Source organism: Pseudopodoces humilis, chromosome 9 (genome assembly GCF_049639895.1).
Source record: "Pseudopodoces humilis isolate 2021_Gansu_Grassland_sample_001 chromosome 9, ASM4963989v1, whole genome shotgun sequence".
NCBI classification, from domain to species: domain Eukaryota; kingdom Metazoa; phylum Chordata; class Aves; order Passeriformes; family Paridae; genus Pseudopodoces; species Pseudopodoces humilis.
In genome coordinates, this window is record NC_142208.1 from 25,093,902 (window position 1) to 25,120,974 (window position 27,073).

General features: G+C 41.5%; 1 protein-coding gene across 2 annotated transcripts in view; it reads left to right on the forward strand.

The window, feature by feature from the left end:
- The window catches only part of SORCS3 (sortilin related VPS10 domain containing receptor 3), a 267,664-nt gene that overhangs the window by 108,529 nt on the left and 132,062 nt on the right, over window positions 1–27,073 (forward strand). For both annotated transcript variants that reach the window (XM_005520720.2, XM_088059520.1), the window contains exon 3: window positions 22,526–22,625. In XM_005520720.2, coding sequence (XP_005520777.2) covers window positions 22,526–22,625 — 100 coding nt within the window. The remainder of the gene's footprint in view (window positions 1–22,525; window positions 22,626–27,073) is intronic.

A 27,073-nucleotide genomic window follows, 5' to 3' on the forward strand; every position in this document is an offset into this window, starting at 1 on the left:
AAGAAAGAGCTATCTGATGTGATAAAAATGAAGACTTGGTGCTGTGAAATCTCTGTTTACATTCTGCAAACATGATGTTTTTCCATTAGAGTCTGTTTTTTATGAAGGAAATTGTGACATGTCCCTCACTTCCATTCTCTTTGCTGAAATAACACAGTGGGACTGGGGTGTTTGTGCCTGATTGCTGTGGCATGGAAGAGAATTCTGGGACTGGTGTCTCCAGTACTGCATGCTGAGGGAGGGCCCAAATGAGAGGCCAGTTTACAAATTGCTCTGCAGGGCAAGAGAGTTTGTGCTCTCTTTCTGCTGCACAGGTCTAATGTGACCAATTACATTTTGTTATGTTTAAGCAGTGACATTTCTGTCACTTTGTTTGGCAGAGATTTCCATATTTTAAGTGCCAGAACTGTCCCAAACTTGAATTTTCTATCTGACAAGACAGAGATGTTTCAATTTCTTAGTCCATCTAGACATTTTGATGAATTATCTCCAGTAGGCACTACTGAGGATTCTGCAAGTTACAGGAATTTAGTGACATTTGACCTAATATTTCAGATTTTTTAGTTTCAATTTTTGCATTCATTTTGAAGAAGTAGATAGTATGTTTTTTGTTGGTTTTTTTTCCTGTCTGAATCCAACAGGAATTGGATCAAACTTCTAGACCTTTCACATTTCAATGATTACTAATAGCTCCCCATCCTTTCTTTGCCAGATTACATGCCTAATTATTTTATTCTCACTCACAAAGAATAGGCTTCACCATGGAACACTTAATTCTATTTACTCTGAATTTTGCCCAAATTCTTGTTATTCATTTCATAATATGATTTAAAATTGATTTTTAATTGAAAATAAATATGCTGGATTTACTGGCAGTCCCTAACACAGCATAGCTAAGATCTGACTCAAGATTTGTTTGTCTAAGTATAGTTTTCCCAGTGCTATATTTGGATTTTAAGAAGAAAATATTTTAATAGTTTCTTCCTTAAAAGCCATTGGTTATACAACAGTCAGGGTGATGGTTGTTTTTATTTAACAGGAGCTTGCTTTCAATGGTTTTGGATTTCTTTGTGTTGAAGTAACAATTATCTAGAAGAAGAAATGTGTTGTAGGGTAGGGATGGTTTCAAATGTATTTTGCAGACAAAATGCAGACAGTGTTCTTCACACAATGTTATTTAACCAGAGCTTATGCAGGAAAGAGTCAAATGGAGTATTTATTGAATTGTGATGATGTTTTTCTTTCTGTCAGAAACTATATTGCAAATATGTTGGGTTTTTTTTTCTTCTTCTTTCCTGGCACCAATCTTTTGTAACAGACTTGAGCCATGCTTGAATTTTTAAGACCTTGTGACTGCTCTCCTGCCTTGTGACTGAATTGAATGGTCAACTTCTTTGGGGTACAGCAGCTCACAAGTCTTTACAGGTGCTTTCAAAGTCCTCCATGGGGGATATTTGGAGGCTTTCCTACAAGCTGAAGGTCTACCTTTAGCATGGAAAGCTTTACATTTCAGTGAACATCTATTTGCACTGGTTTTTCGAGTTTAAAGCAAGTTCACTGGAAGTGGTGTCTGAATGCCTCATCTCTGGACTCATGCAGTTGGTACAGAATGATGGAACTCTTCAGGCGGGAGCAAAGTTCAGGAATGAAACTGAGTTTTCTGTACTTTTCACATTGACAATATGGAGATGGTTGTGCTCATTCACTCAAGGAATGTGTAAGTCATTGCATTCAGGTTATTGTAGAAATGGAACCTGTTGCATTGTTACTATAGATGTGATAGAAATGTCTTAAGGACCAAGTTTATCTGTATCTGTGTTTTGTTCTATACGAAGTTAAACGTGGACTTATCAAAAGCATTTGTTGTGCACAGCCCCCAGAGCCTCACCTCTGTATCCAAACCTCAGGCTGGGTGCATGAAAGCCCTATTTGTCAGATATTGTCTGCAAGGATTTAGTGCTGTCACACTCTGCTGACTGACAGTTTTCAAAGGACAGCCTCTGCTGTTTTTACTGGTTTTCAGCAGTAAAAACTTTTTGCATGTTTGGTGTTCAGTGCTTATTGCTCAAGTTGTTTGGTTGGTTGTGGGTTCACATGCAAGATCAGAGGGTTGTAGGGAAGGTGCTGCTGAGAAAATTAATCTCTCAGGGACAAAGTAAAATGGACTTTAAGAAGGAAGATGTTTCAGAAGATAGATGTAGGAAAATTTAGTGTGTTTTGATTAGGTCGTCAATGCTGCATACTTAAGCTGAAGATCAACTCTCATTAAGTTTAATTGGACATCTGTATTAGGTAGGTGTCTTTGAAAATCTTTCCCTTCATACATTCCTCTTTTTCTGCGCAGGCAATATTACCCACAGATATTCATCTGGCTTCAAAATTGTAAAGCCTTTTTTTTTCTTTTTTATTTTTTTCTTTACTGAGGGAGAAGTTCGATGAATGTTTTATTTATGGGGTGAAGTAGATATTTGTCCTGTTCAGCTACTAAGAGCATTTGTATAAATCACTTAATAAAATTAACATTACTGTTCTGATATTCTTATTGGGACTCAGTGTGTATTTTTAAATGGGAATGTTTTAAAAATGCAAATACCTCCCAACCAAACATTCATACTTGCATCTTTCAAACCCCTGTAAAACGACAGCTGGAAATGGAATGCATGTTTGGAAAATAGTAATGAAATTTAGAGTGAACAGTTGTTCTTATCTTTGGAGACTGACATTTTCTCCAGATCTGTTGTGGCCTGGGGCCACAGTCAATAAGAAGATGGGTTTCTGCATCTTGTTTCACTGCTGTAGATCCTTCTCTGGCTTCCAGCTCACCTGTTTGGCAGCATGGTGTAGTAATCAGGAGTCAGGGAAACACAGTTCTGTGAAAACCCCCCCATGGCAAGGTTTCCAAGGAGTATCCATGGAGAGGAGAGCAGGGACATAACTAGCTTTGGGTGACACATGTCAGGGGCAGAGCGTGGTGCTGTGCTTCAGGAGCTGGCAGGAAGGGCTCCATGGTGCCTGGTACACAATGGGGGTCACTGGTCAGTTGTCCCTCAGCTGAGTGGATAGGGGAAGCTTGGTGCCATGTGGGAACAACTGGGATGTGGTGACTGGTTGCCTTTGTTGCTTTTCTCCAGTCCACAAACCCTGCAGAGAGCATCTTGAGAAAGCCCTACCTGGCAGTGTGCCCTCTCTTGCTTCTGTGTCTAGAAACAATTTTTTTTTTTTTTGACCAAGTGTAAGCTGACATCAAAGATGTTTTCACTTCTCTCAAAGGTTATTATTTTAAAGGGCAAATAATGCCCAGAGCAGGATTTTACCATTCCCTCTGTATTTTTTTTTTTTCTGGTGACAAGCTGACTACTTCTCCTGCTGTTTTATTTTCCTGTTTTTGCTTTTCCCTGAACTTCCAACTGCCATGAAAATTCCCAAGTGGTTTTTGCCAAACGCATGCAGGTGAGCTTTTAAATGTGAATTCCTCAGTAGATAAATGAGGATCAGTTGCTATATTTAATTATGCAGTCTTCTGTAATGTGTCTCCAACAAGCATTCATCTTATGGATAGTAATTATTCTTAGCATGCCCATCTGAGCAAGATTATGCTTTGGTAATTGGTTTTGAATCCTATATCCATTTTATTTTAAGCAGCACTCACTTTAATCCTTTCTATCAATGTTTGGGGATTGAAAGTGAGGTGAGCATGTGGCAGAAGCAAGGGAAGGATTTCTCTTTTTCTTTGTTAGGATGCTGCCAAGCTGACACGGTAGAAGTGGAGGGTGGTTGGTGGTGGTTGATGATGACAAGCAGGCTGCTGGCTTGTTTGTGCTCACACTGATACTCTGTGCATTGAAGATGCCCAGGCAGCTTGTGCAGACCCTTCTGCTATTGCTGGTCCTGAAGCTGCAGTGAAAATGTGGGACACTTCTGTCTGGGGATGCAGGGCCACACTGATGATACCACTGCTACTTACCTGCACTGGAAGTGTGATGATTTCTCTTTGTGGCTTATGTATAGACCAATGTCCTGGCAACCTTGGGCAGCAGGTGGTCAAATAGCTCTTTTTATGCTTTTGAAATCAAAGTTACGATTCTTCAGCTAAGTACCTGTATCAGAGCTGAATGTAATCTAGGGAAGTGGTTGTTTTGTGGCTTTATTTTCTTTCTCTATGCTTTTTTGGTCTTGTTGGTCACACTGGCTATTTTGTTTATGCAAATAAGCTCAGATGATGCTTTCTGCAAAGATGAATTGGGTGTCTCCATGCTCATCTATTCATTTCTCTTCAGTGGGAAACTGACATGATGCTTTCATGATCCTAGTGGGTGTTTCCAAGCCAGAGGTAATAACTCTAAATACAGAGAAAAAAGAAAAAAGGAGGAAATGATCATGGTTGGGTTTATGGCTGCTGACAAAACCACATGTGGAAGCTCTTTGTATTGCCCTGATTTAATAGATCCCCTCAAACTCAGCATGGTGTAGCCCTTTGCCATGGATTGTCTCACATATATCTGGTGCCTCCAGAGATCTCTCTTTGAAGGCCTGACTGGTAACCTGCTTATTCTTCCCCACTCTGCACAATTCATCTGCAGAGCTGTGTGGAAGAACCGGGAGCCGAGAGCCTTTCATTCTCGCAAACTCCCTGCCCTCCAACCTGTGCAGCATTTATGTGGCACTTGACTTCAAGAGTTCTTGTACCAGGGAAACATGGCATCCTCTGATGGGTCATTCCCTCAAGCAAAGGCCATTGTGTTTACACAGCACAGGCTATAAACATAGCTCTTGGGAGAAACTGAAATCCCTGTTCAAAGGCTGGTTGCTAAAATCCTCAACTCTGCATGAAAAAACAGTCTGATATACCAGAATAACCCCTTAATTCTCTGAAAGCAGAAGAGCTGCTTGCTGAGTACCCACACCATTTACTACTTCCCTTTGCACTCTGCTCGTGTCTGCTACCAGGGATACTAACTAGGATGTGTTCAGTCCAAGACAGGCGTACCCTGAACTAGTTTTGTCAAACCAGACAGATCCAAGTGACTAGTTTAAGTTCCCTAGTTCCATTTGGGGCTTCAGAGAAAATGGCAGCTGTCATATATTATTACAGATGGGTGTTAAGATGGTGTTAATTTTGAGTGGCATGATGCATCTAGCTTGTGGCGGGAAAAATAATGTTGTGACAGTAAACTTTGCCATCTGTGAGAGGTTATTCTTACAAGGATTGATATTTCATTTGCAGGAAGGAATTTATAATTTTTCTTCCTCATACGTAAGTAACAACAATATTCCTACAAAAGAAGTGAAAAGGGAGATTAAGAATTCGTGTTCTCTGCCTGGGAGAGGGCAAGATAGGTATTTGAGAACATGCGTTTATCTGTCTGTCCACTGTAAGAAATTATGTCAGGAAACCAAACTTTCATCCGGGGATTCCTGCCTGTCCCATTTTTGTGACTTGGCAAAAGTTGGATGCACTTAGGGAGTTATTTCTCACTGAGGTCTGCTCTCCATCTAACTTAAAAGAACAAAGAACATCCTGCCATCCTTTTTATTTTTGTTTTTTCAGGGGCAAAACCAACTCCACAAGGCAGAAGATGAGTTTGGGATGTTGCTAACAGGCAGGGAGGTAACTTTATCACACAAGTCGATCTCCACTGAGGGCTGAATGTAGATGCTAGGATTAGGAATAATTATTAACATCCTGGGGAGGTAAGGATGGGCAAACCAGCATGCACTGCCTTGTCAAACCAGCATGTCATCAGCACTAGAGCCAGACAATCTTTCATTTTTATTATATTTGTGACATTTCTAATTTCCTTGGCATAATGCACTTAATCCATAATTATAAAACATGCAACTAGTCGTTGGCTTTGCTCTGTTCTTGTAACATGAGAGTGATTCTGTGTTTTTATTAATTTAACTTTCTATAAGCTAACAGATTGCCATAAAAAAAGCCCCAGAACTTCTCAACCAGTACAGCTAATAGCTGTATTTCAGCAAAGGTCCCATGATACATGTTGAACAATAACTAGCACTTCTGTGCCACTTGCAGTTTTTAATTGAATTTCTATCCCATGGATATCATGTCAGAGCCATTCATCTGCTCCAATAAGTCTTCTGATATTAAACAAGTTCTTCCAAGTTATTATTGTAGTACAAATACTGCTCGACGGTTGATTTGCATTGCATAGATACTGGTCTGGGGAAGGTAATGCAGTGCAGAAAATCTCAGCTTGTGTAGGCACAGAGCAATTATTTTTGCTGAAATTACCATACTGTACCTTTCAATTTCTTTTCATGTTGGAATGATAAGAGCTGCTCTTTCTGTCCTCCTTAGAGTGAGACACAGACACTGGAAAAAAATTGTACAGCTCTCTAGTCTGGAGCAAATCACTCCTTGTTTCTGAGATGGTGATCTTGCTTAGAGGCTCTGACTCTTGGAGCTGACTGCACTGGCATGAACTTGGACCAGACTGTCATGTGGTAGGGTCTTAACAGCTCCAGAATAATGAACTCTGACACTGCTGAAACTGTGCTCTTGGGTTCAGTGTGTGGAAATGAGGGGATCCATGGTGTAGACTTTGCTGTCACCTTAACTCTGCCTTTTTCTTTAATTTTCTAACCTTTTTCAAAAGGTGAAAAAAATCATTGTGTTTCGTGGAAAGAAAAAGTTTAAACTCAATTTCCCTCTGCCAGATTCAGAGACTTATGTCTGACAGTGTGTTTATGATACTGAAGCACTACAGTCTATGACAACTCATTTTTGGGCTCTTCTTACTGAATGGTGTATTTGGCTGATGGCATAAACAGAAGCAGGGTGAAGTTTCTAACCAAACTAGGGAGAGGGTCTCCATCACTCTTCAGGAGGGAACGTCTGAACTGTGTTTGCTGGCCAGCAGTAAGAAAAAGCAGAGGGAATGTCTTCATTGCTGAAATAGAAATGGAACACTGTCTGACAAAGGTCTTGATGGGAGTTTTCTCAGGAGTGCACAAGAAGTGCAAGCATGCCATACTAAGTATTAATTACATGGAGATTCCAATGTGCAAAATTAATTGTAATTTCCCAGCACGATTTTCCTTTTTCTCTGTTTTCTATTGATTAGTGTACTAAAATCTATTTGGGAATTAATAATTCAGTCACCTGAGAAGTCACAGTGACTCCAAACATCTGGGCTTTGGAGTTGCAACGTCCCAGCTGAAGTTCAGCCTCAAGCCTGTCTGCCTCTTTGCTCGAGACTGAAGGACATGCTTGCATGCACTTAGGAGGGTGTAGAGAATCACTCAAATAACTGGCCTGTTCTTGGTTTGATGTGCCAGTACATGATGGTTTTCAGTGTTTGCCCTTCAGCATGTTCACAAGAAGCTCTAAGGAGACTGCTCCTCTGCAGATTACTGGAGTGAGGCAGGTCTGTGTGGGGTGCAGGTTCTGTCAAGGGCCCCAAGCTGCCCATATGTGAAAAGAAGTTGCTCAGCTCGCCAGCCAGAGGTTTCAACTAGGAGGTGTTCTTTTTTTAAATTATTTTTTTTTAAAGCATCTTGGAGAATAAATTCTCTTAATGGTGTGCCTATTGTGATGACAAGGTCTTACCTGCACTGTGGCACAGGGACCAAAGGAAAGCCGCATGCTGCTGGAAGGGCATAACTGGAATCTGTTTCATGCATGAGGAAGCATCTGCTTGAGGGTATCCTGGTGTCCAAAGGTGTAAGCCTTGCTGCAGGGACAGCATTTGCTGTATTTATTTACATCCTGCTTTCTGGATCTAACATCATTCTGGCATGTTCATGGGACAGCCCTGGGTTTAGTACTCCCTTGTCTGGATTCAACCTGTTTTCAGTTCCCACTGAGCTATCCAGGAGGCATTTCAAAGCATGCAGCAAAATCCCATTTAGAGCCTGTCTAGAAACCTCGGTGTGAAAAGCCCTGCCTCTTTATCTTCCTTGTAAGGTTGCAACTATGATATTAGCTTGTGACAGCAATTATTGATGGTGTCATTAAGGATGAGATAGAATTCCTGGAAATGCATTTAATATTTTCCCCTTTTTTGCTGCGGGGGCACTGATAAGTGGTGGCAGAATGAGATGTAAAAAAATAAAAAGAGACAGAGAGAAGGTGGGGGTTAAAGAAACCCATGTTTATGGTTTGCCCTCATCCATGAGGAAGGGAGAATAATTCATGAAAAACTTTGTGTACTAGAGCTATTAAAGTGCAATCTTTGCAAAATAATGACTTGTAGCAAAACCCCATCATTATTTATTTTCTCTATTTTCAGCATCAGTTGTGTAAAGTGTGGACAAAGAAATAACCCCTTCAGAAAGCACTCTCAATGTGCTATTACAGTTGTCTTGAAAAGACAGCTGCTATTTCACCACAGCGCTTTGATTATTACAAACACATTGTTTTAAAGCTTAGCAGCTGTGTAATAGTACATGGTGCATATGTACACGATGTTATATCTCTTTCTGTGTTCCTCTTTCTGTAATCACTGCACTTAAAGCTCTATATGAGCTTTATTGATCCATGATTGTAGCTCATTAACACAGACCTATTCTCTTGCATCTGAGTCAAGGACAAATAAATATTTGTGTCTAAAATGGACTCCAGGGGAAAGTTTTTTTTTTTTGTCTGTATGGACTGTGATTAATATAGGCATGCACTAGAGAGGTTGAAGAGGTTTTGGGAGAGGGAGGGATGGGGGGAAATTAACTAGGGGAAGCTTGGTTAAAATCAGCAGATTTCCTGTAGTGGGAGATCCTCTCACTGGTTTCTATTTTCAACTGCCTAAGTGATGCAGGTTCACTGTGGTACTTACTTAGAAGTGGATGATGCAGGATGTTCTGAGGAACGCTGTACTCTACTGAGGCTTCCACTTTTGGATGGGATGAGTAGTTGCGTTTGGACATATAATAGCTGAGGACCTAATGTTAGAACATGAGCAACTGCAGCATACTCAAGGTAGTGGTGTGCACCCAGCAGGTTTCTTGTCCAGATGCACTCACAGGGACCCTTTGAAGGGGCAAAGGTGGGGGACGAAAATTCATGTGTACTGAGCCACTGCCTCTCATCACTGCCCTGATTCTTTGGACTAAACTGCAGAGATTAACCACGTTTCCTACATGTTCTTATGCTCAGGGTGTCCATGCACTGCTCACTGACCTATCAGCCATGTCTAAATGTTTATGCTAGAAATCATGGCAACATGTGAATCTCCCTCTTTTGTACCGTATTTCATTTTCTCCACAGTCCTCAGAGTAAAACCTGCAGAGGTGTGCACAGACAAGTCTGCAGAACTGCCTCTGCACCAGGTGGTTGATCAGACCCCTGTTGACTGCAGAGGGTTTATAGTCAGAGCATTCCTATTCAGCCTGCGGGAAGATTAATTTCCAGAATGTTAAAGATGATGTTAAAACAAACCACGTGCCTTCTGGTAAGACAGCTAAAAGGGATAAGGAAATGGCCAATGATGAGTTGCCACTATTTCCTAATTAATCACAGGCTATTGCAATTTACCTCCTAAAAGATGGACAACCCTTTATGCTGACATTATCCGTGGGGGACTTAATGGTACCTTCCAGGAGTGTAATATCATGCTTCATTTTGTCATTGGCTTTTGAAGTATCAGGTTGAGTAGAATGAAGAAAAAAAAAAAAACCAAAACCATTTTTTTTCTGGTCTAAGTAACATCACTGTAAGAACTTAAGTGCCACTGCTTTAAAACCTTCCAGGAGCTCTAATCTTGCTGGGTTAGAGCACAGTTAAAGATACACTTTGCAATTTATTGAATTTGGGTTTATTTTTTTTGGTTTTTTAGGTGTGGATCCATGGACTGTGCTGTCAGTAACATGAACAGTTGGTTGATAACTAGGCTGATACTCTGAGTTAGACTGGAACCCAGGTTCAAGTGGAAAGCGTGACTAAAGGCCCAAAATATACAGTCATGGACTTGAATGCTTGCACAGACAACTACATGGATGGACTCTGAGCTCTGTCATGACACAGGGCACAGGGCCTCATGCAGCCCAATCCACCTGCCATGGACAGGAAAGTGTGGATCTCAGTTGACAGTTTGAAATTTCTTCCTCTATGTGAACCTTTGGGGGAGGTACCATACTCCAACCTGGGTGGTTGGAACAGCAGCAAAATATGCCCTCCTGTGTGAAAATCCTCATAGGAAGCCTGTGGCAAAGTAGGAACCCTGCAGGTCTCCCAAGATACCTTCCAATGCCTTTAGTACAACAGTACAATTATTTCTTCAGTGAACTTTGGAGTCTGCAGGTTGATTGTTTGTATTTGAGCCTTTCTGTGATTAAATCCAAAGACATAAATTAAATCCATGGTGTGTATAGGAAAAAGACTCGGATCATGGACAGCTTTCTCCTTTTATTTGCATTGATAATAGGCATGGTACTTAGCCCTTCATAAAATTCATTTAGATAAAAGTCAAGACTTTATGAATAAGAACCTTCTCAGCACACTTAGGAGTAAAGGCATAGAGATATTTATCCTTGTGTTTTGGGTTATAAACAAAAGTATTCATCCTCTAACACCTAGAGGAAATATCTGCAATGTAGTATTGGAGGCAATTCTCAGTTTGAACAATTTTAAATTGGATCTTTCTAACTATTTCTTGAGTCAACCTATCAAACTGAAGAGATGATTGGTCTCTTCCAGTGCTTCCTTTTCTGTCCTTTTGTCTCAGTCTCACATACCTTCCCTTGTGAGTTTGAAGGGGATGTGCATTCCTTGTGCTCCATTTACTATTCCTTCATTAAAAAGATAATCACTCAGCTATCTCCTGGGGGACTTGCTGATGCTGATTGACTTTTCAAGCTGCTCCCACTTTATTGATCTTCTGTCTGAAAAGATTCCAACAGGTTTATTCTCCCAGAGGCAAAGTCTTTTGTGTTAGATGAGCTTCTGAGGGCTGAGTGCAAAAGATGACAGGAAAAGGAGGCTTTTCTGGGGTGAAATTATGCCTGAACCAACATGATGGTTTGAAAGATATTAGGCAGGGAAATTCTTAGGGCATTGGTAGCATGGGAGTGATCAGCTGTGTGCTTTCTGAGCTGTCCACAACTGGCAGATGTTTGATGGAGAAGAGGGGGACCCCTGCCCTTTGGATCACAGTAATTTATTAAACTTGATAAACTGCAAGCTCACCTTTTTGGAGAGTCTGTATTGATTCAAGCTTAGACCCCAGTGTCTGCATTTTAAAAATGCAGTAACTGAAGTCAAGGCTGTTAATCCTTGTGCTCAGGGAATGAATAAAACTCATACTCAAACAGTGCTTCTGTGAAATACTGACCTGCAGTGCAGCACTGAATTTAGAAGAGGTGTAATCCAGCTGCTGATCTGACTGTTGCACAAACCAAGAAACTGGGTGACAGCTGTCTTTCATTTGTGCACTTAAATCCCTGTCCCTCTATTTCTCAACCAAAATTTTTCATTCTGGGGAACTAGGAGAGAATATAGTGTCATAATCTGAATATCTGGAAGAGAAAGAACCAGAGTCATTTGGGAGCATTCACAACAACCCTAGTTTCTTGCCTGGGGAGGCAGTTGTATAACCAGGTCACCCTGCAAAACAAGTGGTGCAGCCTACAGAAGAGTATTGTCAGCTGTATAATCTGGCCTGGAAGCTCCTTCTGTCTGGTGAATTATGATGTCTCTGCTATGTGATGCTCAAAAATGTTATTTCAATAGGCTGGGAGGGTTTGCAGATCCTGTCATGGATATTTCAGTGGTAATTGGAATGGATTAAGCTTTGAAGGATTCAGGAATGTGCTGATTTTATGTTTTATATATTTACATATTTATTTCTTATATTGAAAGACAACTTGTGTCTGTTCTGGTATGAACACCACATAATACCTGTTGAGAGCAATATTAGCCTGCGACTTGTGGTCTTTTATGGCTCCAAATTCTGTTCTCTTCTTCAGAAAACTAAATTTGCACTATTCTTTGTCTTGTATATGCAAGTTTAAACTTTGAAGGTTTTCAGAAATGCAGAATTCTCACAAATGCAAAATTGTGAAATGCTTGTAAAATGCATTACATCCTCTTGTTAATGTTGTTATTAGTCTTTACATTTATAGATACACGCAGATATAGTGGGTCCTTACCTTTATTGTGTGTATTTGTGTAAATCTGCCAGTATTACTCACTCACTTGTATGTGATAGGACCATATTGATTTTAACTTATTGGAGATCTGGTGGTTCTTTTTAGTTCTGGAAGAGTAGCACATAGAGGCTCTCAGTCGTGTTGTGACTGGAGGTAAGGATGTGTTCCTAAGTCTAGAAGGTTCTAGACTTAGTTCATTGCCAGTCCCCAGCTGTCTCAGGTGGTTGCATCTCATGAGCTTCAGATTTTTTATTTTTGGGAACAGTAAGAGTCAGTTTTTCCCCAGGAAGCTAAGTTAACGTGAAACTGAGTGCTGAGGAGCCTTGCTGGAGGTCAGGCAGGATTCTGTGGTATTTATGCTCAGATTGTGTGGGTGTGCTGCTGGGGACAGTAACCTTTGTGGGTCACAAGTAGGGGTAGACATAAGGCTTGTGGGAGAGGGGTCAGCTGAGGTAGGGACTGGAAGGAGCTGCAGGCTGACGGTAAAATTTGGTTTGGGAATTGTCTGCAATTTTTAATATCTGTGTCTAAGGAACTGGACTAAACTATCTTTATCACTGCCCTCTTTTTTAATTACATCAGTTCTGCAAAGATTTGCTGATGGTTTGAAAAAATCGACATGCCTTGTGTGATTTTAAAGATGACTCAGGTCTGTCTGAATGTCCCCACAGTACTGCCTACCACTGATGCCAAAACAGGCAAGACAGTGTCAGAAGCAAGTTTCAGGTAAATCGCCTTCCCAGGGAGCATGAGTGGACAAATGTGTGCATCCCCAGCTGGGAAACAGAGATTTGAGTCACCTGTCCCCCTCTTTCAGAAGGGTATGGTGAGCTTCTGTCAGGGTAGTTTGTATATCTCAGAGTATGCTTATTCTCTTAGTGGTTGGAAGGAATTCTTTGTCATCCACATCTACCACAAAAATATAGAGTTGAGGGAGGGGGCAGTTCCATAATCTCCCTTGACATTTTGTTCAAGACACATTTAAGAGAAGTTCTGGTTTAAATATGCACAGAATAGCGTAGATGTTAAATGGAACTTCTAGAACTGCTTCACAAAATCCTACATTCAAAGCACTTCCTTCTGCTATAAAATAATGCAAATTAAAATGATTAGCTACTTCAGAGAATTGTTAGAGAAGCATTTTTAGCTATAGTAATAAAAGTAGGAAAGGGCCTGGGAAGGACCTTGTTTCTAATTAATTATCTAATTAATATCTGATTAATTAATGAGGCTTTGTCATCAAAGCTGTCTTTTATCTTTGAGGCTATTAAAGTGTCCTCTAGACCAAATTTCTTGAATATGTGTTGATAAGGCCATCTTTGCTGAGTCAGTCAAGTGCTTGGAATCAAATCAATATGCTGCCTTATCAGGGATGCATAAAACACCTCTTTGGAAAATTAGAATACATCAGAATCAAGAACACGATAAATATGTCAGATCTTTTAGACAGTACGAATGGAAAATGAGTAATGATGAAGTGCAGTTCTTCAGAGCTATAAAGAAGTAATGCTTTTACATAGACTTTACAGTAGTGAAATGACCAGAGCAGGAAAAATAGAGGCCCTTGGAAAGACAAAATCTCTAAGGTCCAGGTTGCCCCTGATTCAAGGTGGCTGAGATGTGTCTGCATCTCATCTGATGAGCTTCTGTGAGGTACCATTTCTACCAGCAGGTATCTATTTTATCAGCTTTGCGTGGCCACAAAAGGATTGCCAGTTCATCAGTGGTGTAATGGGACAAGCATGCCATGAAGGGAAGGGCTTATCCCAGCTTTTGAGGAGAAGCCATTTCGCATTTTATCAGTTCTCCGTTTATATTCTTTATGCTGCCAGCAACTGTTGGGAAATCCATCTCATACTTCTCTGCTTATCTCTGCTCTCTTCATTTTGTAATGCAATAAATTGTGTAAGTCACAGTGGAGTCTTGATACCATTTGGCACCTGCTTCTAGTAGTAATTCTCATACATGTCCAGAATAATAACATTTAAAATGTAGAGCACTAGAACATTATAATAAATCATGAACTTTCGATCTCAGTCAGGATGGCTGAGGTCCTTCCCCTTCATTTGTACTGACAGCTCAGTGTATGCAATTTTCTAACCCATTTATGGTGAGATACACCTTGCTTTGTGCTAGTTGTGTGTTGGTTGCTCTGGTCTCTTTTTGCTCTGAAGGGTGGAAGGCATCTTAAGAGAGAAATATATCCTCGTCTATTTTAGGGTGAATAAAGCATCCTCTTAGTTTCCAGTTTTTGTCTATAGGTACAAAAAAAATATGTGGACAGGCTTGCCAGCTAGAGCTACCTGTTTGTAGGTGGCTAAATTTAAGATTAAATAAATGGCCATGGTAGAGAGAAGATGGAATCTTTCAAATGGAGGAGTAGAGTTATTTCAGTTTCACTGTAGGAGGCACCAACCTTTGTTGCTTTTGTGCCTGCTTATTGTGGGCTATTGAGCAGCAGAGTATAAAGCAAAGCTTAGTAATCACTACACATGCAGCCTGCTTGCTCTGACCAGGTTCCCTGGTTCTCTGAAAAGATTCTCTGCTACAGGATTTTATAGTATAGGCTCTAGCCTGCCATCAGTTGTTAGGATCCATCAGTTTGGGTGAGTTGATTTCTGCTTCAGAGCAGAGTTTGCCATTCTTTGGTAGAAGCAAAATGTTGAGACAGCTTCAGAGCTGCATTTAGCCAAATCTATGTCCCACAGTGGGTATAGGGCCTTTCTCTAAATGTCCTAGAACAGAGAACGACACTCTGGTGCTCAAGGTGGTTTTTTTGGTTGATCTGATGATTCTTAGTTTTGCTTTGCCAGCATTCCTTGCTTTTTCTGCCATTCTACCCATTTCCTGCAATCCCCTTGTCCTCTCTCTTCGCGTCTCAAAAGAGGGTCTTGCTTCTTCAGGTGGTTCTACAGAATATTTTAGATCTGAAACTTCTGCTTTTCCACAGAAACAGTGTTTCTGAAGGTAGGGGTGCAGAAAAGAACAGGGATTGGGGAAGCACTGCCTGTTTTCTGATGGTGAATGCTATTTAGGTGCCCTGTGTCATGTTCTGGGCGGTCAGTGGTTGCTGGGGATATTTAAAGCATCACTGTGTTCCTACAGAACAAGTGCAAGCACCATGCAAACATGGCTTTCAGTTAGCCCCCCACCATCCCTATAGGTTTAATACACACAAACTGCATTTCCATAGACTGTTCATGCCTGTCTTAGTAGTCATCTCTGCCAGGAAATGACTGGTGTGAACAGGCCCCCCTGCCCTCTGTGGTGGTGATCAAATGAAATGCTGATGAGCAATCAGCCACTAGAAATGTGACTGATATTTGCAACTCCTGTATTTTATTTGCCATAAATCCAGAGGTGGAATGTTCTGTATCCTTTTGTTAAACCTCTGAGACATCCAGTGTCCTCCCAAAGGCTCATATGGAATAAACAAAAGAGGAATCTTTCCTGTAAAAAAAATAAAGAGAATATGAAAAAAATAAATAAAAAAGAGGAAGCCAGTGTTCCTAGTTGTCTCTTCTCACCTTCATTTTGAACTGCAAATCACAATGACTGTGCATCGCTGCAGCTCATTTTTCCTTGCCACCTCCACTCTATGTTGCAGATGGAAATTTATCAACAAAGGTCATCTTCAAGTCTTTCGGATGTTTAGTGATGGGAATCACCATTAATCAGAAAAGAAAGGGGTTGGAGGAAGGGTGCTGGGATCATAATAGTATTTGAGGTGGATATTCTGCTGTTTACATTACATGCAAACTAAAAGGAAAAAAAAAAGATTTTTTTTCAAGATACATTACCGAAACTATGATCTGCTTGAACTTCTTTTTCCCCAGTGGGATCTCAGGTTATAGATACTTTTGAAACCTTATGGAACTGAAGGTCCACTAGAACTGATGGGTTATGGTTCCAGAAGTATTGAGAATATACACCCTTGTGTATGATGGCAGAAAGTGGCTTTATTTAGATTGTGTTAAATACTCTGGATCTGTGCTGATATACTTGGATAGCTGAGTTTTTTTTGCAGGAAGATCTTCCTGTTAAAGATTGGTCCCTGAGGCATCCATGACAAAAGATGTAATTGGACTAGTAAAACTAGTTATTAAATGATCAGAGGCATGAAGAGCTTGTACAAGGAGTGTCTGAATAAATAGGGAGTCTTGAGACTGGAAAAAACAAGATCTGTGGAGAATATGACAATAATCAGTGAAATCACAAATGGCAGCATGGGGCTCCATGGTTTGTACTTGTTAAATGGGAGAAGTTAAACTGAAAGGGAACCTCTCTTCACGCAGCACAGAGCTGTGGTGTTTACTACCATGTGATAGCAAAGTTGCCAGAAGCTTCCCTGTGGGATTAGACAGATTTATGGAACTAAAAGCCCACTGATGGCTCTGGCATGCAAAGACATCATCTTCAATTTAGGAAGTCTGCGATATTGCTGTGGGCTGGGACATTACAGCAGGAAGCAGCACCACGTGCTTGCTTGATTTCTGTTCACTTCCCTAGACTTTCATTGTGGCCTTCAGTTTCCTTTAGTAGGATGGAGACAAAGGGAGGCAGTTCTTTCTGCTTGCAATTGTAAAATACTCTGGTTTTACATTTATTGCAGTCACTAAACTCATGGTTGGGTAAAAACAAGCTCTCAGCAAATGTTTTGCTCTCTTAACTGGCTGATTCAGACTACACGTACAGGAACTTCCTTGGTTACTGAGTAGATTTACCTCTACTGGGCTTCTGTGGATACTTCAGTTGTAAAATGTCCACATCCAGACTTATGTCAGATCCAGACAGGGAAGGACGACTAAGAATTAGATTTTGTTTGTTATCTCCATTGATGTAATTTTTGATGCTGTCAGATAAGAGTACCAGTGGTGTCCTGACTGTGAGGTTAAAAGGTCCTTTGCCACAATCCAGTTATTTTTTTTGTCATTTGTTTTGTTTGGGCTTTTTTTTTTATTTATGAGATGTTTGTTTGTGTTTTTGTTGTGTGTGGGTTTTTTGTTTGTTTTGTTTTGAATTTTATTTTGTTCTGTCAGCAAAAGTATCTGTGCGTGTGACCAGGTCAACCAGACAGCTTTGCAGTGGTAATAGTGGAACTTCCTGGCCATTGCCTCAATGGGCTTTGACTCAGGAGAGGTCTTTTCTCAGTGTGTGGTAGCTTCAGAAGGGCCTTTATCTCAGGGAGGGTAATTTGAGGGGAGGAAGGGATGGGAAAGAAGGAAACACAAGTGATGGAAGACTGGCTGCCTGAGTTCCTGTGCTGTGCAGTTGAGTTCTTTGTACTGTATTACTATGTGAGCTGTGTTTGAATGTTTTCCTGCAGCTGGATGTTCAGAGTGTTGTGCCTCCTCTCATGTTTCATGGGATTTACTTTTATGCTGCAGCTTTTCTCAGAGCCCTCATAATTACTCTCCTTTTGCTGGCTCTTGATTTTCATGAAACTTGTAGAAACTTTGTTTCTCTTGGGTTTTTGTTTTTCTGCCAAACTGGGAGAAAATTGGCCAATGAGTAAAAGCAAGAAGCTGTTTGTGGGGTATGGAGAGACAAGCATGCTGCAGACAGGCAGTTTGCAGGCCCGTGAGAAGTGAAGCAAGTATTAATCTGGCATGTTCCTGTTGCTCTCTGAAGTGCACAGAGAGTTGGGATGTTCTTCTGCTCATTTAAGCAGAGCTGTTCCTCCACACAATTTTCAGTGTGTGGCTGCAGGTATGTGTAGTGGGACTCTGGGCTGGAGATGAATGCATCAGCTTTAGAAGAAGCTTAGCAAATAGCTGAAAACCTAAAATCAAAAGCATGATGGCTTCTTCTCCACACAGAGAGAGAGTCACAGCACAGAGGAGAAAACCCTCTGACGGGAGGGTTGGTGGAAGAGACTGACTTTTTCATCCCAGTCATTCAGTGCCAGCATTTGCAGCTCATTTTCTCCTGAGAGATTTACATGTTTTCTAGCCTTTCTCCATAGCTGAATAGCTGAGACTTCAAACAAACAAACGTGCCTTTCTCTGTCTGACAGAGCCCTGAGATGGAAAGTGTCACAGAGGAGAACCCTGAAAGCTATTCGCATGGCATTCTTTTGCATCTCCACACCTCTGCTTCATATCTCTGTGCCTGAGCAAGTCTTATCACAATATGAAGTCTGCTGGCTCAGGCTGGTTTGTTGGTTTCACAGAGAAGCTCAGGCTCAGATTTAGAGGAGCAAGATGGATTTTGTTAGCTTGTGGTGCTCTGACTTATGACAGGTTTTGTATAGAGAAGTTTCTTCACCTGGGTGTATCCCTTGCACCTTGCTCTTCCAGACTGGAGGATATTGCAGCAATGGTTTAAACACATCATGGCCTGTCACAAGAGGGCAATGGAATCAAGCAGATGGGGGTTTTCCCCCCACTGTTTAAAACAGAATATAATTGTGGGAGAATTTTCAGTATCCCAATAAAGTACTATATTATAAACCTTGATTTTCCAAATGGAATATGCAGAATTTGGTGAGGAGCAAAGGTCTGATGCAGCCTAGACCCTCAAAGTCATCATCAGAAACATAGCCAAACCCATATTATTACAGAGACATGGGACAAAACACATGGACTGAGTGTATACAGGATTGTTATATATGACCAGAGTCCATTCCACATCACAGAATCAGTTAGGTTGGAGCAGACCTTTGAGATCATCGAGTCCAACCTATGACCCAACACCACCTTGCCAACCACACCATGACACTGGGTGCCATGTCTCTTTTAGAACACCTCCAGGGATGCTGACTCCACCATCCCCTTAGGCAGTCTGTTCCAATGTATAATCAGCCTGTGAAGAAATTCCTCCTAATGTCCAACCTGAACTTTCCATGACACAGCTTGAGGCCATGTCCTCTTGTCCTGTCACTTGGGAAGGAGGCTGATCCCCAACTCACTACACCCTCCTCTCAGGCAGCTGTAGAGAGTGATGAGGTCTCCCCTGAGCCTCCTTTTCTCCAGGCTAAACTCCCTCAGCCACTCCTCCCAGGGCTTGTGCTCCAGACCCTTCCCCAGCCCTGTTCCCCTTCTCTGAACTCACTCCAGCACCTCAGTAGTCATTGAGGGAGAGACCCAGAACTGAACACAGCACTTAAGGTGGGGCCTCACCAGTGCCGAGTCCAGGGGAAGAATCACTGTAACATTCCTAGTTCTGTGTTGTAAGAGTTTCTGTGCTACCAGCGGTGTACTGAGGTGCAGTTTATGAAAGCATTGTTAAAAACACTTTCATGTATACACGTGTGTGTGGTTAGAAGCAATATGCAAATATCAGCTTGAGACTGAAGGCAGTAACAACCTTCCAAGATGATGAGATTCCAGGGATGACTGGAATGGAGCAACCCAGAGGAGAACGAGGTAAGCACGATCAGTTTGCCATTAAAGGCCCCAAAAAAGTTAAGGCAGGTGTTTGGGGTGTGACTTATGGAAACCACCTTTTATATCGCTGAGTCTTTTCTCATTTTGATATGACTACAACATTTCTTTCCCTCCACTACTTCAGTAATGTGCTTGGAAGGGGACCATATTGTGACCAGAGGACTGGGAGAGAATTTGGTATCCAGTCTGCTTATAGTGTCAAATGACTGTAAGGATGTATGGGCTAGTTAGTTTGGAATTAGAAGTAATTAGTAAAAGAGAAGGGGTCAAGTTAAGATTAAAAGCTGACTCAAAAATTTTCTGTTCCACCTGTGGGTCACATCTCTTTAAATGTTCAGGCTTGGGTAGCTAAAATTAGCAGTGATCTTTTCTTTTATTTTTTTTTTTTTTACTGCTTGTTTTCTAATTAGGCAATTTGGTGGTAGAGCTGAGCCCTCCACTAGATGATTGCAGAAGCTGAAATGGCTAATTGTAGATGCTTGCTTTTGAAAAAATGAATCATTACTTATGCAAGCTTTCAGCTTCTTCATCTCTAGAACAGAGATAGTATTTCCCAGTATGGCTTTTGGGACTTTGTTAGTTTGAATGGATTAGCACGAGACAAAAGCTTTAGATTTTTTGGCCAGAAAAAGTGCCATGGAAATACAGTATACTATTGTGATATCCTTTGAGATGTTTCTATGAAGCCAGTGCTGACTGTCATGGTAATAAAGAAAGCCTCAGAGAAGCTAACGAAATAATGATCCTACTTCCTTTCTAGCTATCCTTTGAAAGGGCAAATGCAATGAGTGATAATGGTTTAATGAGCAAGAGTCATTAGGGCATCCAGCCTGCATCTTTAGAAGTGTGAAAGCATTTTGGGAGATCTTAAAATTACTCAGAGAACAAACGCAAAGTAACTCTGTCAGAATATTAAAGTGTTATTTGTATTCTCTTTTAATGCTGGTTGAAACCAGTGATCTCTTTCACTGCCTGGTGGCTGGTACATGTGTAGTCACAAAAGTGGCTTGTTCATAGCTGCAGTGCTGTTGGAAGGGTAATATCAAGGAAGTGCCTCTGCTTGCCCCCTGTCTGTTATCCTCTGCTTAGAGCTTAGTGTTACCTGAGGATTCCTGACCTGTTGAATTTGCATTTATAGGAGGCCTCATGTACTGGAATTAATTGTCCTGGATTATTCAGTTTCATTAGGAAAGCTGCTTCAGTTTCAAGATTGGCTGGAGAGGGAAGACTGCTATTTTTTTTTTTTTTTTTATTTGTTTGATACTGATACGCAGTGAGACAAGAGCTTCAGATACTTTGGGTGGGAAAATGTTATGAAAATACAGTTCATTATTGCCATATTCTTTGGGGTGTCTGGGTGAAGCCCAGTGGGTGATCCTACTATGCATTAGTACAGAAGAGTGGTGAGGACATTAGCTCTGTTTTTGTATTAAAGTATTAAACAAAACACAAGGCAGTTGTTTGAGACTTGAAACACCCTGGCTGGTGACTGTTCAAAGCAGAAAGGCTAGTTCAACCCATTTAAAGAAAGAAAGACTTTACAAAGTATTTAGGAATAGTCCTTGAAGGAGGCACTGAAGCAAGCTTTTGACTTCGTGATTCTTACCACTTGTAAGCCTGAAACCATCTGGCTGGTTTTATGGTTTAGCCCTTTTGGTGTCACTCTGGACTCCAGCAGCAGCAAGGAAAGCAGCAGAGCTGGGTACAGGCTCTGGCATTGCTCAGTTTCTCCAGCCACATGAGTTGCCCTGTTCATTGTGATGCCAGAAAGGGTTTGGGCCATTTCTCTGCCAGACAGAAAAGAGCAGAGGATTGGTCTCAAACCAAACCAAATTCTAGAGGCTTGTTGAACTTAGGAAAACAAAGTACTGGAGCTCAGTACTGGGAAAGGCACTGAATTGCTGCATGTTCTCTGATCATCTCTCCAGTAAAAAGTGTGTTTAGGGAGGAGGGCAAGGGCCATGGATTCTCATCCTAATAAGATTTTAGATATGTCCAGGTAGGCTTTTTATGAGGACTTTTCTTTGTCCGTCTGCTGAGAGCTGTGTTTGCTCATCCCTATGACAGAAGCTGAGTTGGGATGGGAGCCAGGCTCTCCCCACTGCTTGCAGATGTAGGGGGGCTTTCAGGCAGGGTCTGATACCCCTCCCTCCTAAAGCCAGCTGGTACTGAACACCCTTCAGGTCTGGGATCCTGTACAATGTAGCTGTTGGGTTGTTCTGGTAGGAAAAATCTTGTTTGTTAGGAAAGCAAAGTCTGAAAACAGTAGAGAAACAAGCAGGGCAGTGAGGTTTCAAACATGCCCACAGCTGAGGAGGAGGACACTACAGAAAACCCTCTGTGACGAAGCAGCCCTTTTCCTCAGTCACGAATGGGTAATACCACCCCCAGATCATCTGCTCCTCTGGGTGGGATTTGCTAGTGTAGGGGCCTGAATCTGTTTCCGTAACTCAGAAAAATTAAATGCCTGGCACAAAGTAGGATGGGGGTGACTGAGGACTCAAGATGCCAGTTTAGGCACATTTTTATCTAGACGTGAGTTCAGCTGTTACAATTCTGAGCCACATTTGGATCCCCATCTTTAAGTCAAAAATCAACCTACCTAAATAAAACTGTTGTTGTTGTGTTTAATTTGGATTCTTATGTTGGATTTGTATGAAAAGAGAATTTGTACTAAGGGTGCTGCTATGAGAATCCTCTTACGTGTAGATATCATTTGCAATCCCACACTGGCACATGAAGGCAGAGTTTGCCCCCAAAGTCCACCTACATGGGAGCACCACAACTCCCAGATGCGTATGATCAATGAATGCAGGCAGACACTGCCCAAAAGGACTCAAGTACTCTTCCACACTGCCCCAAAGGACTCAAGTATTCTTCCCTTTTCTGCTGGCCACCCTGAATGAAACATAAAATTTTGTGTTTTAAGCATAATAATGCTCAAACTGTAATTTGGGACATCTGTTCACACAGTCATTCCCTTCCCCTGAGCTCTAATAACAATATAAACTCTTTTTGTCTCCTCTTTTCTCCAGGTCAACAGACTATGGCACTACCTATGAAAAGCTAAATGACAAAGTAGGCCTGAAGACTGTGCTGAGCTACCTATATGTCAGTCCCACTAACAAGAGGAAGGTAAGGGAGAGACATTGCACTGGTAGCTATAGAAACAAAATTACAGCATTCTGAGAGGAATTATGATCCTAAAGTGAAATCTGTTGGTAATTCACAAGAGCTTGAATTTGCTGTCTAAGTTGCACTGGTGCAATTCCATGAAATCCCACAGAAATGACCCTGTTTTACTTGTGATGGCAGTGAAGTGCTTAATTCCCTTCTGAATTTGCTGGAGAAGTAAAAAGGTTGCTTTTATTTTCTTCTGACTGTTAAAACTTTAAAGAATTCACACAAATATTTCTGGGTTTCTTGCTTACACTGGCTTTGGCTATTACACATCTCCCTGCCTTCCGTCTCCTTATTATTAGAAATACTGAGTAAAAGGCATTTATTTCTGCATTTGACTCTTTTTTCCTCACATTTAGATGTAAAGATGTAAATGACATTTTCTTTGGTTGCATCATGTAAGGGGGCTGAGAGCAGAATATGCCTGTGAGAGTGGGTGGAAGACCTACAATTTGATTTGGTTGTGTAGGAGAGAAGATGAGGTCACAGCTTTCCAACCCCCTGCTCACTCTTCCCACGTGATGCAATTAGGGCTGCAGCTGGCTCACACAAGCACAGCCCAGGAACTGCTACTCAGAGCCTTTTTGGTTTAAAATTATTGCCTGTGTTGATTCAGGGGAGGTAGTGGGACAAAGATGCTTTCAGCTACCCACAGAAATCAGTGTGGGAGGGCTGCAGCACGAAGCTAATTGCTGACAGTGAAGTTGTATTTGGACAGTGTAGAGGCCCAGTGCAAAATATTTCACTTGATCACTTCCAAACTGTCCATATCCTGTCTCCATCAAAAGATTTCCAAACTAGTAACTTGCTACTTGTGCTGTTCTTATTAGGACTGTTGTGCTTTCTGTCACTGGTCAGTCTATAGATGTTTTGGGACTGATGTTTATTTCAGGGTATGCAACCATATGGCAGACATAGCTCTGGTTACTAAGTGTGTTTGGATGTACAGGGAAGAGGAAGAATGCAGTGACCAGAGTTCATCTTATATTTTTCCTGTTGCAGGAGCTGAACTATTGTGACAACTACTTTGATTTTTTTCTTTTTTTTTTCCTGAGCAAAACAGATGAAGATGTCTTTCAGTGAGTTTTCCTGGCCTTCACACCTGTCCTATATCCAATATGGGGGGGCACCAAAGAGTTAATTCTTCTTCATTCTGTTTCCAAAGCAACTCTGCCCACCCAAAAGCACAGGCAATATGCTCAGTTACAATTCCTACGTCAGTGGTGTAAAGACTCCCTCACAAATCAGAGTACGAGGATATATTATTATCTTCTAGCAATTTCTCAGGCTACTGAGCTTTACAGATTAGCAGTCTTCTTTTTTTTTAAAAAAAATTAAAACCACCTGCATTTCATCATATAGTGGCATATAGGCCTATCTTTAATTGCTGTTTACTTATTTGAGGTTAGAAATTTAAAAGAAATTTTTTTGTTTTCCTGTCTTAAGGAAATGATTTCTGGACTTATCTGAGCCCTTCTCATCCCTTCTGAAAAATCTTATGAAACGTAGAGACAAGCTGTAACGAAAACTCATAGGAAACCAGCTTTAGTGCTGGCTGCTGTGGGAACAACTTGCTTCCACTCTATCTCCGCTAAATATATGAGCAATGTTACTGTAGCAGTAACACAGTTTAAATGTAACAGTACATGCTTAAACAGCTGGTCCGTCTGAACGCTGCTTTGTTAACCATCAAAGCAATTCCAGGCATTCATGTAGCACTTGAGAAGTGTCTGAACAAGGTGTCACTGGACCGGAGCAACTGAAATTTGTCAGATTCAGGTTTGGGTTTATTGTCCACCCACTCCTCTTACAAATTCTTGAGGTTATGCACTGCAAAAATGCTCTAGGGTTGCAGACTTCTCCCAGCCTCTCAGGGTGAATGTTATTCCTGTGTAAGGCAGTAAGCAGAATGGTTTTGCTGAGCCCCTGAGGACAGCTGCCAATACTGAATCACAGAGCAATAGGTGAATCAGTTGCATCCCAGCAGAAAAAGCCCAGGTCCCTTGCATTTCACCTCTAGCAGCAGAAGCGCTGCCTTGTTGAACATGATGCAGGGATCTCTTGTGAGCTGCAAGCGTGGCTTTCACTTGTGCAGTGAGTGGGGAGGGAGGTACCAGCAGTGAGACACATGCATGGAACCTGTTGCACACATGAGCCATGCAGACCTTTCCAGGCAAGGTCTTTTCTCCTGAGGCACTCACTCCCAAGCACTGATTGGAGCCTGCATGCCTCAGAGCTCCTGTCGATTTCTGATGGGTTTGCACATTGCTTCTGGCCCTGTCTACTCATTAGTGCTTAGAGGATTAGCGCTTACTTGGAGGAGGAGAAAAGCTTTCCATACATTCATTCCTAATTGATTTACTAGTGAGAAGGATAATTACTTCTCAGCTACCCTGCAGAACTACAGTGGGAATTACCTGTCAGATTTCTTTGAAGACCTAAAATGCCTCTTTCCAGCTGTTAAATAGGAATTATGTGTTCAGCCAAATGCCAGTTATATAAACATCATTTACCTGAATTGTGCCATAACCCTGGGCTCAATTATGAGGCTCGGGGATTTAAAAGCTGGCATTTTGCTTTCTTCTTTTAAAAGAAAAGCCTTTTGTTTCTGATTTCCTTTTTTTTGAAAAACTTTGGTGGATATATTTTAATTTTTTTGGCAACCTGTGCTTTATTTCTTGGAGGTCAGATTTAGTCTGTAGCTATTCCTGGCTTTTACACATTGCTGCTGGGTGATATCTGCCCCATCCTCCTTATGCACTGAGTTAACCAAGGAACAGACCAAAGACTGAGCTATAAGGTGGCTTTGGCTGTGGTGCACATCTGGGGCCCAGGTGCTGCCCAACCTGCTGATGGCTGCTCTTGGAGCCGAGATGGGGCATGTCCATTGCCTAGAAATCACAGAAGGTATTGGGGAAAATGTGCTTTGCCCTTGTGCAATTTTACATTTGCAGAATGATTAAACAATATAACAACATGCACATACCAAAGGAAGCTGCTGGGAATTCTTTTTGCCAGTTGTGGTACCTGAGAGGTAATTCCTAGTGGTCAGGGCCAGCCTGGTGATCTGAGACCACCTTGGGTGCTGACATAAGGGAACAGCCACGCATTCTGTGAATCTGCAGACTCTGGCTGCATCGTAGTCAAAACACTCCCTGCCATGAGCCAGGACTACTTCATCTTCCCGCGGAGCTGTCATACTGCTAATTCCCTTCCCCTAAGAACTAACAAGTTCAGGGTTTCACAACACTTTGCAAGTGTATGGAAAGCCTTTGCTGCTGGGGATTGAAACTGCCAGACTTGAATCTGCTCTCCTGCAGGTTGTTGGGCTGTTTCTCCTCTCACTTGCACAACAGGCACTTGTGTTTGGGTCAGGAAAATCTTCACTGAGCTCTCCTTACTACTGTGAAATTCCAGGTGATCTTTGCCCTTAGCAGTCAGACAAGTCAAGTCCTGGGGACTGGATTTATTGAGAGTTCCTGTTTTGGGCTCTGGTGAGAAGCCAAGGGCCTGCACTGTTGGCACCTCCAAACCCATTAAGATGCTTTAATAGGCAGAGTGTATTCCAGGGCACATCTTCGCCTTCAGTGCATCTGCCCACCCAGTTGCTGGCCTGAGAGAAAAACCACATGTGCAGCATCTGCTTTGTCCAGTTGCCAAATAGGTTTCAACAAGCAGGTAACTTGTGGTAAACCTCAGAACGGAGAAATTTTCATATTTGCTTAGCAGCACCCCTTTCTTACAGATGAATGGGATTTAACAGAAGATGTTTGAGTGCTCTGAAAAACTGAAAGTAGCAAAATGCTTTTATTTGGCTTTTCTCTCCTGTAGCCTGTTGTCTGTCTTTGGGGATATGACAAAAAGCTGCTTACTCTCTGCTGGGCAGAGATCTCGGTTCCCTGCTGACCTTTAATTCAAAGCTGTATTTTGGGCGTTAGTTACATTTTACTAGAGGCAGATTTTCACAGCAGTCTGGGAATTAAAAGTGTTTATTTCTTCCAAAACACTAAGGGAAAAATCTCTTCTATTTTAATAGGAACATTTCTCTTGACTTTTTAAATTTCCAGTTTCTTTTTATCCCAATCCTCTTCTTTCTTCATGGTTGCTGAAAAAATTCTGCTAGAAACTGGAATAATTTCCACAAAAAAATTAAGCTTGTGATTCTTTGCTTAACTGGCTGCACTTCAAAATGTCACTGCTTGGAGCCGAAGTGCTGTGATTCCATATTTTCTAGCACGAGTTGGTCTGCTGGGTAAGATCCCCTATTGTGAAAACATTCGCTTTCTTCTTGGTTGTCAATAACAGGGTTCATTTTACAATTGATGCCTCACAGAGGGATGTAAAGCCCTTCCAAAAGGGTGCAGAAAGAAGATGAGAATTGAAGTCCCATATATCTGAAGCAC